The 17,843-nt window shown below is 37.7% G+C and overlaps 1 protein-coding gene across 7 annotated transcripts in view; it reads right to left on the bottom strand.

Moving 5' to 3' along the window:
• The window catches only part of astn2 (astrotactin 2), a 121,216-nt gene that overhangs the window by 34,564 nt on the left and 68,809 nt on the right, over positions 1 to 17,843 (bottom strand). For 6 of the 7 annotated variants that reach the window (XR_013329353.1, XM_077736935.1, XM_077736936.1 and 3 more), the window contains 4 exons: positions 7,384 to 7,508; positions 7,064 to 7,168; positions 6,635 to 6,814; positions 3,271 to 3,584 (listed from right to left, as the gene is read on the bottom strand). Coding sequence is in view for 6 of the 7 variants with exons in the window: in XM_077736935.1 (XP_077593061.1) it covers positions 3,271 to 3,584; positions 6,635 to 6,814; positions 7,064 to 7,168; positions 7,384 to 7,508 (724 nt within the window). In the remaining variant the exon portion in view is untranslated. Of the gene's footprint in view, positions 1 to 3,270; positions 3,585 to 5,248; positions 5,383 to 6,634; positions 6,815 to 7,063; positions 7,169 to 7,383; positions 7,509 to 17,843 lie in introns of those variants that run through there. The other variant, XM_077736938.1, reaches the window with a different exon arrangement.

Genomic DNA, 17,843 nt, shown 5'->3' with positions numbered 1-17,843 from the left:
ACAATCTGCAATAATTGGACAGGAAAACACAGCGGGCAGTAATACTACTTAAGTTTTCCGGGTATAAGAGCCTAAGTAAGTAGTTGGTCCACCACCAATTTTTGTTGCATAACAAAAAGTCTAAAGTCATAAATGTTGTCGGTAAAAAAAAAAGTGTTTGGGTAAGTAATGGAATGCATATAGAAGCAGTGTACTTTACTGTGACTAGATAAGAGGATGCTATCTTTTGCGTTATTGATTATCCATTGATACATTTCCCAGAACACTATAGGAGCATATATATTGTGTCCTGGAATAACGGGAGACGAATCATTACAAAGAAAGCGTTATTTTTGACATTGAAAACATTTGTTGATGTTACTCGTCTATTTTTTTTCCAAATGAAATATCCCTGATCTAAACCTTTTCACCTTTATCAATAGCAATCTGAATTGAGCCGACAGTAAGCGTCGGCGATCCCTCAACGTCAATGACAACTCCAGCTGCAAAATTCCGAGCCTTGACGTCATCATGTAGCCCCCGACAGACTCACTGGCACCGAAACTCTATTTGGATCTTTCAATTTCATAGAAGCCTGATGTGACTTACAAGAAGGCCACAGAGGCTGTCATGAACTCTTGAATTTATTAATCAATTTGGCTACAATGAGCTGACCACATTACTGTCCATCTTTAGTGGCTAATACAAGAAAACACTGGCCAGCTGGCCCACAATATTGATTTATAAAGTGATGGTCAGTGGTGGTAAAGAGTAAGCTCAAACAGGAGATTGTAGATGGTGATCTAAGAGTCTACATTTGTACCCATCTTGTATTTTTCCCTTCTTTAATCAGTCAGTGAAACCAAATAGCTTTATTTCATATTAGTGCTTAGTGAAAATGTGTTCTTTTTTTGTCCGGTTAAACTGTGCAATAAAAAAATATCGGGATATTTCTACACTTTAAGTGGATCAGCCTTTCATAGTATTTCTGTTTTCCAACTTCACCTTAATTCCATGAAATTGAAACGATATTTTATTTGAACTTCAAGTCAGGAGCGCCATCTTGCTCCAGACAGAAATGTCGGCCTATGTCCAGAAAAATAGTACTTTTTGTTTTTAAACGTTTGGAACTTAGTGTGGGAAAAGATATGAAGTGAGAGACATGACTGAGAAACTTATTGTCTGTTGGGAAAACTACAAAGTAGTGAACGGAATTGACGCTTTAACATTATATGCCAACAGTATCAGTTTCAATAAGGTTTCTGATTTAATAGAAATGTCAATGCCTCTTGTTTTTTATTTTTTTTAATCTGATTAATCGCATGAGGTTAATTTGTGATGAAATGCAAATTAATCGTGTTTTTCCTGTTTGAATGCACATAAGATAATTATGCAATGATCAGTATGCTCTATGGACAACTTTGCAATAGTTGTGTTCAAGTAAAATTAAAAATTACGAGGAAACAACCATGAAAACAAAAAACTGCAGTATTCGAATACTACGAAAAATGAAAAAAAAAAAGCCCAGCCAAAAATATGAACCAAACAAAATAACACCCTATTAAAAATAGATAATTCCATGCTAAAACCATAAGAGTTTAGCACTAGTAGAGGTCCATTTGAACAACTGACATGGAAAATGAATCATCCATGGCCAACCCTTCTACTCCAAATGAATTTGCCATCTACCACTGTAAATGGCAGCCAATGACATACTACATTTCCCCTCTACTGCAAGTGTGGACGTTCAACTACTTTTTAGCCGATGCATCAAGTCGTCTTGCCTTACATCATGCACCTGCTTCTAGGCAGAGCAACTCCTCCTTTACAGTATTCCCTTTTCTCGCCCAGGCAGTTAAGCCAAAAAATAAAAATAAATAAATAAAGGAAGAAGAAGCTCATCACGGCAAAAGCTTTTGCAACATGGCAGCTGTCTTTCCTGATCGAGGCAGCCAAGTAGAAAGAAGTCTCAAAGGTGTGTGTGTGAAAGACACACTAACACACGCAGCCCTACAGACACACGCATACACAACCACGTGTGTGCATTTTTGTGACTTTAATCCAATACATGTACCTTTTAATGCACCTTTCAGAGCAGTAGCAGCACTTGCAGGGCCCGAACAGAGGCAAAGGGAAATGAAAAAGAAAGAGAAAGAGAGATAGAGAGAGAAGGGAGAGAAAAAAAGAGGAGAGTGATGGACTCCCCTCCCTCCCTAGGGGTCGATGACATCAATAAGAAGCTAATAATCCTGCCTGGAGCTACCTCACACGAGCAATCCATTGCAGTCCAGCCCTCCTCCTCCTTCTCCACTTACTGTACGTCTCACTATGTTCACCGCGAGACCATGGCTGTATCAGAAAATAGGTGGAATGAAGACATTTTTGCTCCACTTCACGTATAGTTATTGATGAACCCCGCTAAGGATTGTCTGCTATCGATTGCGCCTGCTTCTCTCGTTGGGTTGGCGCACGAGCACTGCAGATACATGCAACAATAGAAAGATAAACCCGGATTGTGACCAAATATGTAGTAAACCTGATTTCATTGGGACATCACAACCTGACCCCCCTTTATTGTCTTACAGAGAAACAATCTGATTGGGTTTCACAGTCCAAACATTTCGCCATTATCCTGATATTGCATTACATTTGGCTATCAGATCTTTTTCATGTGTATATGTATATCTGCATACATGTATATCTGCATACATGTATATCTGCATACATGTATATCTGCATACATGTATATCTGTATACATGCATATACATATGCATAGATGCATGTGAATAGAAGCATATATGTATATCTGTGTGTATATATGTATATTTACATATATACATATACACACCACACACACTTCCTCACGGGGAGCGAAAACTATGATGTCATCTTTTTATAGGGCTGTATCTCAGGGATCATAATCAAATATTAACAATCCAATGCCCTCTTGTGGCGACAAAATGTAACTGATACTTTAAACCAAAAATGCATTGCAATCATTTTTTTGTGGAACATCCAGGAAATTTAGTGCATTTTAGTAATAATATATTTTTTAAAGATTTGATAACTGGAGTTTACATGGGCTTATCTGGGTTTTCTAAATGCCCCCAAGTATGAGTATGAGCGTGAATGGTTTTCAATTTCCTCATAACCCTGCGATTGGCTGGGCACCAATTTAAGGTGACCCCCACCTCGGGCCTGAAGTAAGCTGGGATAGACTCAAGGACCACCCACAACCCATGTCAGGATAAGGGCTAGGGAAAATGAATTAATCCAAAGGCTTACTTTACCTCTTTGGTGACGTTGTCCTGGACCAAATTGTAGAGTGGCACCACACGGCTGACTTCCAACAGGACGGGGATAGGCGAAGGCTGTTCGCCGCCCCGGCCGCGGCCCTTTGAGGCAACTCCACCTGCCACTCCTGCCTGATGGTGGCACAAGTGACAGCTGAGCGGGCAGCTGCCCTTCTCCTCACAGTGGATCTCCACGCCGTTGACTGCGTCGTCGGACAGTAATTGTGTCTCTTGCAAGGCTGTCAGGTAGCTAATGAAGGGCACCGACTTGAGCTCATGGCGCCCACCGCCAACCCCTTGCTCTGTTACTTCTGAAACAGAAAATTGGACAGTATGAATACATATTAAAAGAGTATGTTCAACAACTCATTGACTCAGAGTAGGAGTCATTTATTGTGTGCATTTATTAAACCATGTCCATTGATTTGAGCTTGCGTCACTTTTGATTCTGGTATTTTATTTTGAGACACAAGTGGAAAGTACACTTCCATTTTTTTTAACAATTGTAATTTTTGTTTTACTATTGTTCTTTTGCTTATTGGTGTCCATCTTACATAACAATTGACTGTCAATGGTCACACAAGACAAATGTTGCCAATTTCCCAGAACATTGATCTCACCAAGATTGTGAAATAAAATTATGTTGTTGACGCATTGTAGTATAATTACTCATCCGGGACACAACCCCCATGGTTGCCATTGCATTGCCCAGGGCAACGTGGACAAGTGTGTTCCACATCATTGAAAAACAGAGCTTGTAAAGTATAAGATAACAATTTTAAAGCTTGAATATGTTGAATATGCTGCAACTATATGAGATCACATTGGTGTCTTTGTAACTGGCACTTTGAATAACAATTATTATATTGAATTAGTTGGCTAGATACATTATAGTGTGCACTATGTATATATTCAAATTATAATGCATTTGCTTATTACAATATAATTTAAAAGCAATCAATGCATTTGCATTCAACACTTAACTGGTCAACGGGCACTGAAATAACTCAAATGTAATTTAGTTTTAATATGAAAAATCCTAATTTCAAACAATTTAATGCAATGAAAATTATTACACTCGAACTTAATGCACTTCTAATAAATATTACTACTATTGGCTTGCTAATTTGCTTCAACAGTGCGGCAATCATGTTTCTAGTGATTTCAATAGAAGCATTAGTCTGACACCCAGTGGTTAATTTCTGCAATCACTACTCAGATTCAATTACATAATTTTAGTGATGGGACAATCCAATTGAACTGAGAGGGCTAGGAAATGGCTGTCTTAGTCACTGGCACTCAGAGTTAATAATTGTAAACAATTCGCCATCATTTACTCCTTTAGAAATAGTCTCAGCATGGCAATTGTAGGGACTATAGACTTTGAATGTATTTTTTTTTTTAAGATAAATAAATATTACATTATAGTAATGATAAGAAGCTACTAAATACATACTGCTATTCATTTTCCGGCATGCAATTCTAAATGTCTTTATGTTTAAATGTAATGTAACTTCAGAGCCTGTGCTTCCATGCTTATATAATGCTAAATAATTGAAAATATGTATACCACAATACAAACAGTTGTTTATTTTCCTCTTAAATGTTCTCTTAAATTTTGATCTGATTCTCAACATGAATAAGTGATGTAGATTTAAGAAAAAACATATATTCAATGAAATAATAATTCTAAATGTGTCTAATCTATTTCCCATCCTAATTTTCAAACCTACTAAATCATTAATCAAGGTCCATTACTAGATCCAACTAATTCACCCAAATCCCAATTTTCTGTGGACCTGTCTAGCATCTTAACTATAAAACATTTGTTTTAATGTTGGTTCCCTGATGTTATGATACAAGGCTCACAATCAGTCACAATGATCTATCCATGCTCTGTCTAGATAATGTTCCAGCAGCACACAATTTTCTTTTCCTTTTTTAGGAATTAACTGGATTAGAAACTGCATCTTACCCACTTGATCCAGATCTAAAGAGAGTGCAGAATAATTACAAATAATCCTCTTTTTACACATTGTCTTAGTCCAAACTGCATAGCTAAAGCACATCAGGTGATATGCATCTCTGCAATGAGAAGGGGTGCAGTCTAATGACATCACCAGCCTCTATCAGGTGGAGATAATTATTAGGCAACTCCCTTTCCTTTGGCAAAATAGGCCAGAAGGGGGACTTGCCAGGCTCTGAAAAGTCAAGAATAGTAAGACATCAAGCAGAGAGGATGCAGCACTTTTAAAAGTGCCAAGCTTCTGAAGCGTGATCACTGAACAATCAAGCGTTTCATTCAAAATAGTTAAGAGGTTTTGCAAGAAGCATGTGGAAAAAGCAAGGCATAAAAAAACTGCCCATGAACTGAGAAAAGTCAAGCGTGCAGCCGCCAAGATGCCACTTGCCACCCATCAGTCTTGCCAAATTTCAGAGCTGCAACATCAATGTAGTGCCCAAAACCATTAGGTGTGCAATACTCAAAGACATGGCCAAGGTAAGAAAGGTACAAAAAACAACCACCACTGAATAAGACACTCAAGCTGAAACGTCAAGACCGGGTGGGCCAAAAAATATCTCAAGACAGATTTTTCTAATGTTCTTTGGACTGATGAAATGAGACTGAGTCTTGATGGATGGATGGATTGGTAAATGGCATAGAGCCCCAGTCCAACTCAGATGCCAGAAAGGTGGAGGTGGATACTGGTATGGGCTGGTATAATCAAAGATGAGCTAGTCAAGTTCAACTCCTAGTCCTACAGCCAGTTATAGAAAAACATGTTTTTCATGCAGGACAATGCTCCATCACATGCATTCAAGTAGTCTACATTTTGGCTGGCAAGAAAGACGAGAAAACCTAAATGACATGGCCTCCTTGTTCACCTGTTCTAAACCTAATAGAGAACCTGTGGTGCCTACTCAAATGCGAAATTAACAAGAAGGGAGAACAGTACACCTCTCTAAACAGTGTATGGGAGGCTGTGGTTGCAGCTTCACACAATATTGATTGTAAACAGATCAAAACACTGACCAAATCCATGGATGGAAGGTGTTTGTGTGTCCTATATTAGATGGCTATATAAGTCACTGATTTGTTTTTGAATGTCATAAATGTATATTTGAGAATGTTGAGCTGTTATATTGATTTTTCCTTGTTAAAATAATTTTAATGGGTATACATTTGTTAGTTTTTTTGATTAATTTGCTTAATATTTATGCACTGTAATAGTCACAAATGTATACAAATGTACACTGTGGGTCAACGATGTGAAAGAGCAGCTAATCTAAAGTCTGACTGGCTAAAAATAAAAAATAAAAGCCTTAAAATATAACAGAATGTGTGTTTACTTTGTCTCACCTTTCTGGTACTGTAGCCAAAGTTGTTGCTGGGCCTTCTTGTTGGGGAAGTAAATAGAGCAGCTGAGCTCTGAGCCATACAGTGCCTCGGATACATAGTGGCTGCCATATTGCTGCAGGAACTCCAGCAGCTCCTCACGTGTACTGTCACTCGACAGCGTCTTGAGAACTTTTGCAAAACCTAAATGGTGGGTCAAGAAGAAATACATTCAACAATAGACAACCGATAATAGTTAATTTAATGAGTTGGGCACATCAGACCCAATTATGATCATTATATTCTCACATTTATTTGTTAGTAATCTTGCTATAGTCACATATACCTGATAAAAAAATTCACAAAATATGTTAAATCAACCAGTATTATTTTATATTTTTTCAGTCATCTGTGAAGTTAAAAAGATATGGCCAATAAATATATTGCAATGACCTGAAGCCAAAGTGATGGAACTGAGCTTGACTTTGTATAGATTGCTCCGCACTTGCCACTGTTGCACCATTGGATAGCCACTGGCCTCATTAAATTTGGCATCACCTAAAAAAGGAAGAACAGCAGGACATGAGATTTGTCAAAAAGAATATTGATGGACAGAAATAAATAATGCAAATGTAGTAAAAGTAATTCATAGGAAGAAAACAGATTTGAACTCTCATCATCTTAGCAAGTTAAACAAGATACAAATTAATTTTCATTTATTTTAAGACACTTAATTCATGGTACACACAAACAGTACATCCAGCAGAACTTACCTGTGAGGAGGTCCAAGTTTGGAAGCGGTTCAGACAACACACCTCTGCACTGCTCCTCCACTGGCAGGGGCAGAACCATAAGGCCATCGGCTAACTGGGGGAAGTCCTTAACGAAGTTGTTATCTCTGTGGGGAACAACAAGGGTGATTAAACCTTGTGAACCTTTACTGCATACTATTGCGCTCAAAATTGGAGCTCCCAAAGAAGGGGGGAAACTCCCTTTAAGGAAGAAACCTCAAACAGAATCAGAGCACAGGTGGGCACTACTACCTGAATATCAGCGAGTCCAAATGCATCTCTGTTGATGAGTGCACCTTGAATCTTAATTTTTGAGCACTTAATAGCTCATTTCCTGCATATTTTGGGGCATTTTCTGTTGATTTGAAAGGATTTCTAGGCTACTTTTCTGTAATCGAAATAATGCTGAAAGTCTATTGTGTCCAACACAATTGAATGTTTTCTTTAAAACCTCTTAATAACGAACAATGACTCATACTTTCAATAAACAAAGTGCGGCTTGTCAATCCTGTCAGTGTCACTCTTCTTAGAAAACACGATACAATGATGAAACATCAGAAATATAAAAAGAAAAAAAAAAGAAAAAACAATCACAAATCATCCTCTGAAAGATGACATTTTTTCCCCCCACAGATAAATTGCTTCAGATTTCCTTTTAATGGCCGAATGGCGAGGCGCAGTTTCATCTCTTGACAAAAAGAGTTTTCTCTCTGCATTATGGGAGCCCAGGCGGGGAGCAGAAAACTATTCCGTGTAATAATCCACTTTTACAGATGTGGAAGCTGAGAACGTGTACCGTGGAGACTCCGAGGACAGTGATTCACTCTTCATGGTATCACTGTTTTTTTCTTTTTTTATACTGTGTCTCAGTGCCTTTTCTAAGAACTGAGCCGTGCTCTTACAACACCAGCATAATTGACTCAAAGGCCGTACGAGTGAGGAAGAAATACTCCGAAGAGATTACAGTGGTTAACATTCACGTTTAACACATTGATTTGAGAAAGTCGATTGTGACCCACCAAAGCCCAGGTTGATTACTCTGTGATAGTGATGTGAGATAGGACAATTAAAAAATATGTCGATTGACATTATGCATGTCTGTTTGTTATTATCACCAATAATAAAGTATACTACATTGGTGGGATTCCACATGACGTAGTAGTACTACTACCTGGCCAATTGCATCATCTGGCCAACCATAGGTAAGTAATCCATGCAAGAAAATCGAAAATAGATTAGCAAATAATCCAGAGAATATAGAGGATGCAATTGTTCAGAAAATAAAAATGAATGTATTGCTTATGGTATCAGGCATTATTAATATTTAAACAGAAATCTTAAAATCATCCCCCTAAAAAAACACTAACATCTATTTAGATAATTTGATAGATAATACGATATATTACTTTGAATGCTACTGTACTTTACATTTTTAGGACAAAATAACAATTGGTAAAGTGAACATTCATAGTAGGTCAGTTTAATATCAAAACAAATATTAAGTGGAGGAAAATCTGTCATATTTGTTTTTGTTTTGTTGACAAAATAATTTAAAATGTATTATGTTGTGACATATTGATTTTGTGATATAACATGGCCTATTTTGACATCTAGAAGGAGGCAAATGGCACAGATGGGAAGCTCCGTGGCATGAGAACATCTGTATCACATATACACTAATTAAATGATAGAATCTTATCAAGGCATATTAAAAAAAAACTAAATGTCAAGGCTCACACACAACACATTAACCATTCAATTTGTCTGGAAAAAAAACTCAGATGCTGGCCACAATGAAATAAACGGCTGAAAAAGCCTACCTATGGCTACAAAACATCAGGTAATTGACTATAGCTTTCTGGCCAACAAGCGAGATGGAACTAATACTTAGTTTTGTGTTGTTTTGGTTTACGTACAAAGAAAAGGACCTCAAGTTGTGACTCAGTCAAGTCCAATACATCAAATTCAGTAAAGTACCCCCTCGGGTGAAAGTGGGTCTCTTAGATAAAACATTGCACATGAAGATAACCTGCAAAGAACTCATGGACAGTTATCATCAATGTCACCATTCTTCTCTTAATGGAGTCTAACTATAGTTCGCTCCATGTTGTCCCCAGCTGCATTTTACTGCTCTCAACATGCTTTATTAAATTATCCCTGCTTTTCAATAGAATCTACCATCAACAGGTGTGCTTTTATGCAATTCAATGACAGCAGCATCTCCAGCCAATGAATCTGTTCCAATACCAACACCTTAAGCATCCATTGACAAAGGCTCTCTAAATCCTACCTCAGTAATTGAGTACATTATAAAAAAATCCTAGTCATCACAAACAAGTCATTGTTAAGTGCTATCTGCTAATTCTCTCATCGGTTGCCATTGACGGCCTCAGACATCCAATCTATCCGGCAGCAGTGTAATGACTGAAACTATTAAGGATGTATCTATGAGTGCTCTTATACACATTTTTTAAAATATATATACACATTATACATTCTCCTAATTCCTTGAGTAAATATTAGTGCAAAAAAACGAGAAAACTGATGTTAAGCAAATACAAAACTACATAATAAAGTGTCAACCAAGGAGAAGTGGTAGTAATGGAATCTTCCACTAGAGTTCAGTCTTTCTCTGCATCAAAAGAACTGTGCTTTTGGATGGATGCAGGCATGATCAGCTTTAATTTTTTTATGCTTTATATAAGACTGCAGCTAACTGTCTGATTTGGGATAACTTCAATTAACTCATTGGTTGCCCTGGACAGCGATAAGCGAACCAGTATTTCTACAATGGACACCCATTAACTTGTCAACACCATTCATAGCGTTCTATGGGCTTCAAGTCTTGATTCCTGTATTCATTGAAAAATTATGAATGATTAACTTTAGAGTAGTAAATGTGGTCATTATCAAATGCACAAAAGTAAAATGACTTGAAAAGTTTAAGAACTAGTAAAAAAATGGTATTTGCTACCAAAGAATATTCTTTTTTATTCCCATTTGATTATTTCATAAATGTTTGTCTGACAGTACCCTGCAATTATCTGGGAATAAATTCAAGGTGTACCCCTCCTATTTACCCATAGGTAGCTGGAATAGGCTTCAGCACCACTGCATGCCTTGTGAGGATAAGTGGCATTAATGTAACATTATTATAAAAATAAAATAAATAACGATTCAGGGTGTTGTCCCCCGCCTCTGGCCCAAAGTCAGCTGGGATATGCTCCAGCACCCCCTGTGGCCCTTGTGAAGATAAAGCGGTTAAGAAAATAAAGGGATTATTTTTACAGGACAAAAAAATCACCTACCCTATAAAAATTGATAATACCATAACATAAACATTCATTTATTCGTCCTCAGTTAAAATGGATGGGACTTCTTATATCAAATTCAATGGCACTGAACTAACGGGCACTGGAAGAGTTAGTGGATAATACTAGCTAGAATGCTAGAGTAATTTGCAGAATGGAGTAGGAGTTCAAAAGGTGGGACAGAAGTGATTATGTTTCCAACTGAGGGGAGCAAGATGACTCAGTGTTAGTGTAAAGCAAGAAGACAAGGAAAGGTACTGCTATGAAGTCGGGAAGTGGTATGACGCCGGCCACTTTGCCACAGAGAGGGGAGGAACCACTGAGTCCGGAACGTGGACAAAACACATCCGTCGGATGTTTCCCCGGCATCCTCCTGGGATAACTGCGGTGTTTTTGAAATACACCGGTCAGAGGGCAGTTAAAAATGGAGGCACAAAAAGAGCAAGGGCAGCAAGGGCCCGTTACACTGAACGAATGTTTGACAGGGGGTGTGGTGTCGTTCTTTTGGAAAGAAACAAACATCCGCCAGTTCAGCGGCATCACAAGATCAACAGTCAATGGAGAAAAGTGTGTAACACTTGACGGCACGTAACAATAACAGACGTTTAATCATGTGGCTCATTTTGTCCTTCTGCTGGTAATTTAAATAGGTTTTTCCACTATCAGTACATTTGAGGAATAACATCTGTTGATTTTGGGACATATCATAGATTTACAGTTTATTTTTTCTTTCAATAGGGCAATTTGAGGAAAGTTTTGGTCATTTTCCAATGAAAATAGACCTAAAATGAGGAAAAAGTGACAGAGAAATGCCCCAAAATGAACTATTTTTTTTAGTTTTATTTTGTTTTACCGGTGAATTTTGGCGTATGAATATATAAGTGTATTTGGCCGTGAATTGACCTTTTTTTCCCCTGTGTGTATTACTGTATGTTTCTATTTGCCTATGTTAGTTTTCTCACTGAGTTCGTGCAAATTTGTTTTATTAACCGTAGAGAAATCAGATATAGGTCATTGGAAAGTATTAGTGACAAAAAAAAATCTGATAGGCGTTAAATCATAAGGGGGTTTAAAATCCAGGAGTGTAAATGCACCCTGAAGCAAACAGTATCTCTATACATCCCATATCTTGCTCTATTTCTTTCCCATCATGAAACCAATCCTCCTCCTTCTCAGGATTTGATCGTTTTTAAAAGATAAGAGATAGATATGAAAGCTGCGGCGTGATTATCATAATTGCGCTTCGGCACATATCGGTGTAAAGAAGTCATCAGCCGTCTCACAATCTTTTGTCTCCATGCATCCAGTGGTGTAAAAAAAATAAAATAACAGAGCCACAAAACAGCGATTTCACAGCACACCGGCAATTTCTGCCGCCTGCCTCGCTGTTGCCATTGAACAATGAATGGGGTAATTAGCAAGTGTGTCAAAAGAAGGCGCCCAACAAAATGGAACGCAAACTTATTCCCTAAAAACCTAAGGGAAAGGTTCAATCGTTCACGTTTGACTTATAAAAAAATATATTTTAGCTAAAGCATCATTTTTATGTGGCACTTTTATTTTACATATGAGCATAACTTGCAGAATATGGAGGAAAAAATATTGTCCTTTGCAGAGATAGTTAGTCTTTTGAACCAATTTAAATTCATTCTTTCAGAGCAATTAGATTTCATGTGGGATGGTAAAGTCAATAATTGGTAAGTTATAAAGTTTTTCCCCACCCAACCATTACCTAAATGAATACAAAGTGTGCACTATACACTAGATAAAATATATGTGACATCAAAATAAGAACGTGATTCTGTAGGTAATCTAAAAATTAACTAAAGTGTTTCTATCGGGCAGAACACTTTGCCCAGATTGGACATTCAGGCGGACCGTACATTTGATGAACCCTTGTGAATAATCCACATAAAAAAGTCCTTCCTTTTAGTTGTATATAGAATTGAAAAGCAATTTATATCTGCATTTTTTTCTACCTACACATTGGCGGCTTCCAGTGTTCTGCATAGTAGTATGGAAATGAATTCCAGTGGCCGGGAGCATTAGCATAGAGACCGCACTTCCTAATGTAGAGTGACGAAAGGCGGGGAAAGGAAAATGCAAGGCAGCTACCTGGGCAGTTAAGTGGGAAACATTACTTTTACATTTTTGAGGATTGGAAAGTATATGCACTACATAAGAAAATAGAAATAGATGTATTGCAAAACTGCTTTTCCTTAGCAAGCAGATTATAACTGTGTGTGCAAATACTGTGTCCAAGTTGGAAGGCCAGCAGCGAATGAAAATCTATTAGTGATTAACTCATTTCTGACCACAGGGACATTATGAAAAGAGGCCACAAACTACGAAAACTTGCAAAAATCGCATTTGAAGTGACTTGAAATGCAACAAAAAACGGGGGGGAAAAATCAATAATACGACGTAAATCACAAAATATTTAAATATGCGGAATGAACAAATGTTCCTTCTCTTCCAATAGTCCAATTCAAAATACTTAGTAGCTTAAAAGTCAACCCAATACACAACAGAAAATGTATTTGTATATTGTCCATTTAAAAAAGAGAATAAACTGCCCAAAAGCACAAAAACACAAAAAAAACAAGAAAAATACGGGAAATAAATGTTTAAACACTAAATGTAGAATCATTACGCATTTTAGCCTAACACAACAATATGCAGTTGTCAATAAGACCGTTGCTAGGTGAATTCGCGGACAATAATCTTTTCTTGTCGTGGGGTTTGGTGGGTTGTTTGTCCTTGAGCTTTCATACCTCAGGCATTTGTTCGCTGGTCAACAGCTCGTACGAGGCCAGGCAGTGCCTCCAGTAATACTGGCTTAATAATGGCTGCTGCCAAAGAGGCTTACCGCAAAACTTGCAGTCAGTTTGACCGGAGGGGGAAAAGGAGGTTGTGATAAGGGTGTAGACCAAAATGAAACAGCAATTTAAAACTAGAAAATGCAGTTCCTGGAGAAATGATTTTCTTTTGTGGTCCGTAAACACCCACGGGTCACGTTTCTGTAGCTTTAAGGGCATTTATTGGTCGTTTCCGATTGATTTCAAGTTGTTTCCTGTGAATTTCCGGGCATTTACTGGTCAATTCCTTTTAATTATTTTCTTTCCGTCCTTCTGCTGTGAATTGTACGTGTCTTTTTGAGAAGATTTCTAATCTATCTGACCTGGTAGGGCTTGCAGCGATTGGCCAATGGTTCATTTGCGGCTGGCTCTCCCAGTTCAAATGGTTTTTAGCACCATCAATGTTAACCATTTACACTACATTATGACAGCAAATTGAAATTATTAAGACTCTGAGCCTTTAATGGTCATTCAGAACAAAAATATTACACCATTTGAATTATAATTGGCCATAAAATTGGATCATATTGATCTGTTTTTAACATTTTAACATTGCTCAAAATGCATGTATCAACTATGCTGTTTATGGTTAAGTAACTTACTGTTGATTTTGGGACATTTCCTGTTCATTTTTGGTCACATTCTTACAAAAATGCTTCCAATCAGTCCTAATGATTTTCAACTGAGACTTGCAAAACAAAATAATTAATTTTCTTTTTCATCTATTGTTTAAGCAAACTAAAAACAAATGCCGAAAGAAGTATGTTTTATAGTTTGGTCTCAAGCAAACATTCAGTAAATTGTAAAATGAATAAATAAAAGAGTAATTGGAAAAAGCTCAGATCGGACTGCATAGAGACAAGGCGCTGCAAAAATCAAGTTGCGGAGCTGTCAGTCGAAGCGGCAGAAAACCGCGGGGTGACAAACGAGAATATTCAACATGAGGCATGAAAGCATCAACATTTGATGGAGTTGCCTCACAGGAGGTAGCTAACAATGCCTGGCGTTGATAGATGCCCTCAGCTACCTGCTAGCCTTTAATGAAGAAAAAAGCCCTTGAGAGGAGTCTTTCTTTGACTTGGGCTAAAAAGTAGGAATTAGAAACTGGATGCTTCTAGTATTGATTAATGAACTGCTGGCGAGGCGGTGAACTTCGCAGCGGCTCGGTTTGCAATTTCACATCCCCCTCCGGTACGCCATCCGTCTCCGTCCTTTCATCTTACTTTTCTAACATTTACTTTTTATGCATTATTCATGTTTTTTTCCCCTATTTTTTCCCATTGACAATAAATGACGTCCAATCGCCTGTCTCTTTTCATCCTTTGCCAGTGAAGTGGAATGAGTTTAAACACAAGACGTCCAATGCATTTGAATTGTTTGTTCATTTGCTCTCAGCCCTCCCAGTTCAAAGAAAATGGACATTTAGTAGTGATAGTCATCTATTTCAATTGAAATTATTGGTATTTGCATATTTTTTTCAATTTTAAGTGTTATATTTAGTTGTTTTATTTATTTTTTTATATTTTCTAGACATTTTTGAGTCTCACACGCCTTTCTTAAAAAAAAAAAAAAACAGTAATCCTGTTTTTGGGGATTATCGATCCAGATTCATATCCACACAAAAAGTATTAAGTAAATTGACTGTAAGTGTTAAAATGTGATAAATTGAGATCATTCTCATTCTACCTTCCCTCACAAGAAATTTATCCGGACCCACCGCCATAACTCCCCACCCACCTATGTCATTTTGTTGATGTTGACAGAGAATATTTGTTGCTTACAAAAGCTGGTCTAATGTACTTTAGATGGCTGCCCTGAAATTGACACATACTTGAAAATCAATATTTTTCATATGACATAAACACATTGGCTTTGAACAGATGCTGTAATTGGTTTATTCCCTCTTCTTCCTATGTGTTCAAATTAATGGGCATTTTGTTGCCGCAGAATACAAAAGTAGATTACTCTACATAAATTCTACACGCATTTTCCGGCAGACAAAATAGTGCAAACAAAATATCAAAACAGAAGCTAAACAATCATTTTTTTCTCGTCACACTCTAATAGTTTAGTGCAGCACCTACGATCCTGCTCATTGTCTCATAGCTACTAATTAAGCGAGAAGGAAATTGCTTAGAAATTGCCTCATGCCGACCGGCGCTTCGCAGTAGAAGAAGATAATTACTGGGAATTATGGCTGAGTATCGGACGAGCGAGTTGCCAATTAAAGTGTGTAGCAGTGTGTCTCGCTTAAAGTCGGCAGTTGATCAACTGCATTTTTCCCGTTACATAAGATTATACTTGTTGGGTTCGAGAAAGCCTTAGGACATTTGACATCTCTTGGCTTCCAAAAATGTGCGAGCCTAACAGTGTGTACAAGACAAAAGTTAGTTTGGATACTTGTTGAACCTTCGTTATTAAAATAACTAACATATACCAGTATGTGGAATCGGGGAAAACTAAGAAATGCCTATGCTATGCAACATATACTCTTGGTTTCTACTTTCCAACTGGCAGTTGCCCTGACAAATATGGACGCCTGAAACGTACGCTGCATAAAAAAATAAAAAAAATAGAGCATGACAGACGTCCGATTTTGTGGCTTACAAATGTCCTTCTGCTGAGAATATAAATTCATCAGTAGTATATGTCTAATCTGGTCAAAGTGGAAGTGAATGATCATTCTGCTTCAATGACAGCCATAGACTAAATACCATATGTTGTGATATTGAAGAAATAATATTGGAAAAATCAGTTAGGAAATAAGCTCAACACGACTGAATTTTAATGTCAATGCCTTGACTTTGTTGGGAATGTTACCACCACCAACATGGCTGCTATGAGGCCACTTAGGTAGGCGGGATGAAAAGTCATTTCATCCTTGTGCAATTAATTGAAATGATTTAGCAATTTGCCGACATGCACTCAATTTGAAAAGGAAGGAGGGTGCTGAATGAACATTTGTCGAACAGACGTTTATTCGCTGCCACCCTCCCGCTTCAAATGGATCGGATATCTACTGGTGTTAATTAGTTGTTGGGAAAGTGCAGCTTGTCCAAAGGAAGAACAAATTATATTCTTTAACACGTCAGCTGCCAATGACGTGCTTGCCGTTCTATCCATCATCATCAGAATGTCGATAAGTGTTTTTTTTTTTCTTTTAGTTGGCGCCCATGTTGGTTGGAGCAACCAGCAGTTGTAAAATAGATGGCAAAAAGTACATATTGTAGAGCATTGGCAAGTTATTTTTTGGGGCCTTATCGGTATCAATACTGGTTATGATCATGAGCCAAGAATTGCTTAGCTCTGCTGACAGTAGCGACCTTTTGACAAACGCATTTTGAAATTTTGAGGGTGTCGGCACACAAATAAGGTGTTTTATTTGCAGAAAATATGTTAAGAAATGGGCTCTACACGTGCAAACAATGTTCAGTTAGAATATTTTTCTATTCTGAATCCTATTGCGTTCAAGGTGTAATGGAATTGCTTTCAACCGTAACATTTACAATAAGGCGCTCAACTTTATCACAAGCCCAGAATACAGCGTCTGCGAAAAATGGTAATGTTCTGTAATTCCATAGCTGGAAAAATTCCTTCCTACAGCTCGACTGCACGTCAAGTGAGATCAATTTGAGACAAAATGTATGCAATGAAGTTATAAATCATGGATCCCCCCCTCCCCTCCTTTTTAATACAATGTGATACCTGTGAGGCGATGACTGGAAAAGTCAAATAAGATTCATCTCCATCATCTAATATTTTATTTTGCATCGCCAAAGGCCTTTGCTGATGTGGGAAAAGGCAAAAAGCTGAAGTTGAAGGCTACGGGAGACGACATGCATCTGCATATCAAAGCGAGACCGGAGGAGGGGGGGAATTAGGTGAATAATAACTCACATTTACATACCGCTGTATGAGTGCTCAGAGAGGGAGTCAGTTTGAAGACAAAGCTTTTGTTCCTTTAACAAACAAGTCACAATGGATTTTGATAAGCGACGTAAGTGTTTTAGTGAGCTGACACATGGTAATACATGTGTATAATTAGCGGGAAGTGGGTGGTGTTTTTGCACTCTTCTGTACTCTGCTAGGACTGAAAAATAAAACTAATTCCAAGACCACGGCTGACATCTGATCTCGCCAATGGTAAAACGGAATGTAATGTTCTTTAAGACAGTGCTACATGATGCCTGTTATGAATATGAATGCTTATAACAGATTTCATAAATGCTGTAACCCTAACAAAGACAATATCAACTATGCAACGAAGGGTTAG

This window comes from Stigmatopora nigra, chromosome 17 (genome assembly GCF_051989575.1).
Source record: "Stigmatopora nigra isolate UIUO_SnigA chromosome 17, RoL_Snig_1.1, whole genome shotgun sequence".
Taxonomy (NCBI): Eukaryota; Metazoa; Chordata; class Actinopteri; order Syngnathiformes; family Syngnathidae; genus Stigmatopora; species Stigmatopora nigra.
This window is presented reverse-complemented; position numbering and strand designations above follow the sequence as displayed.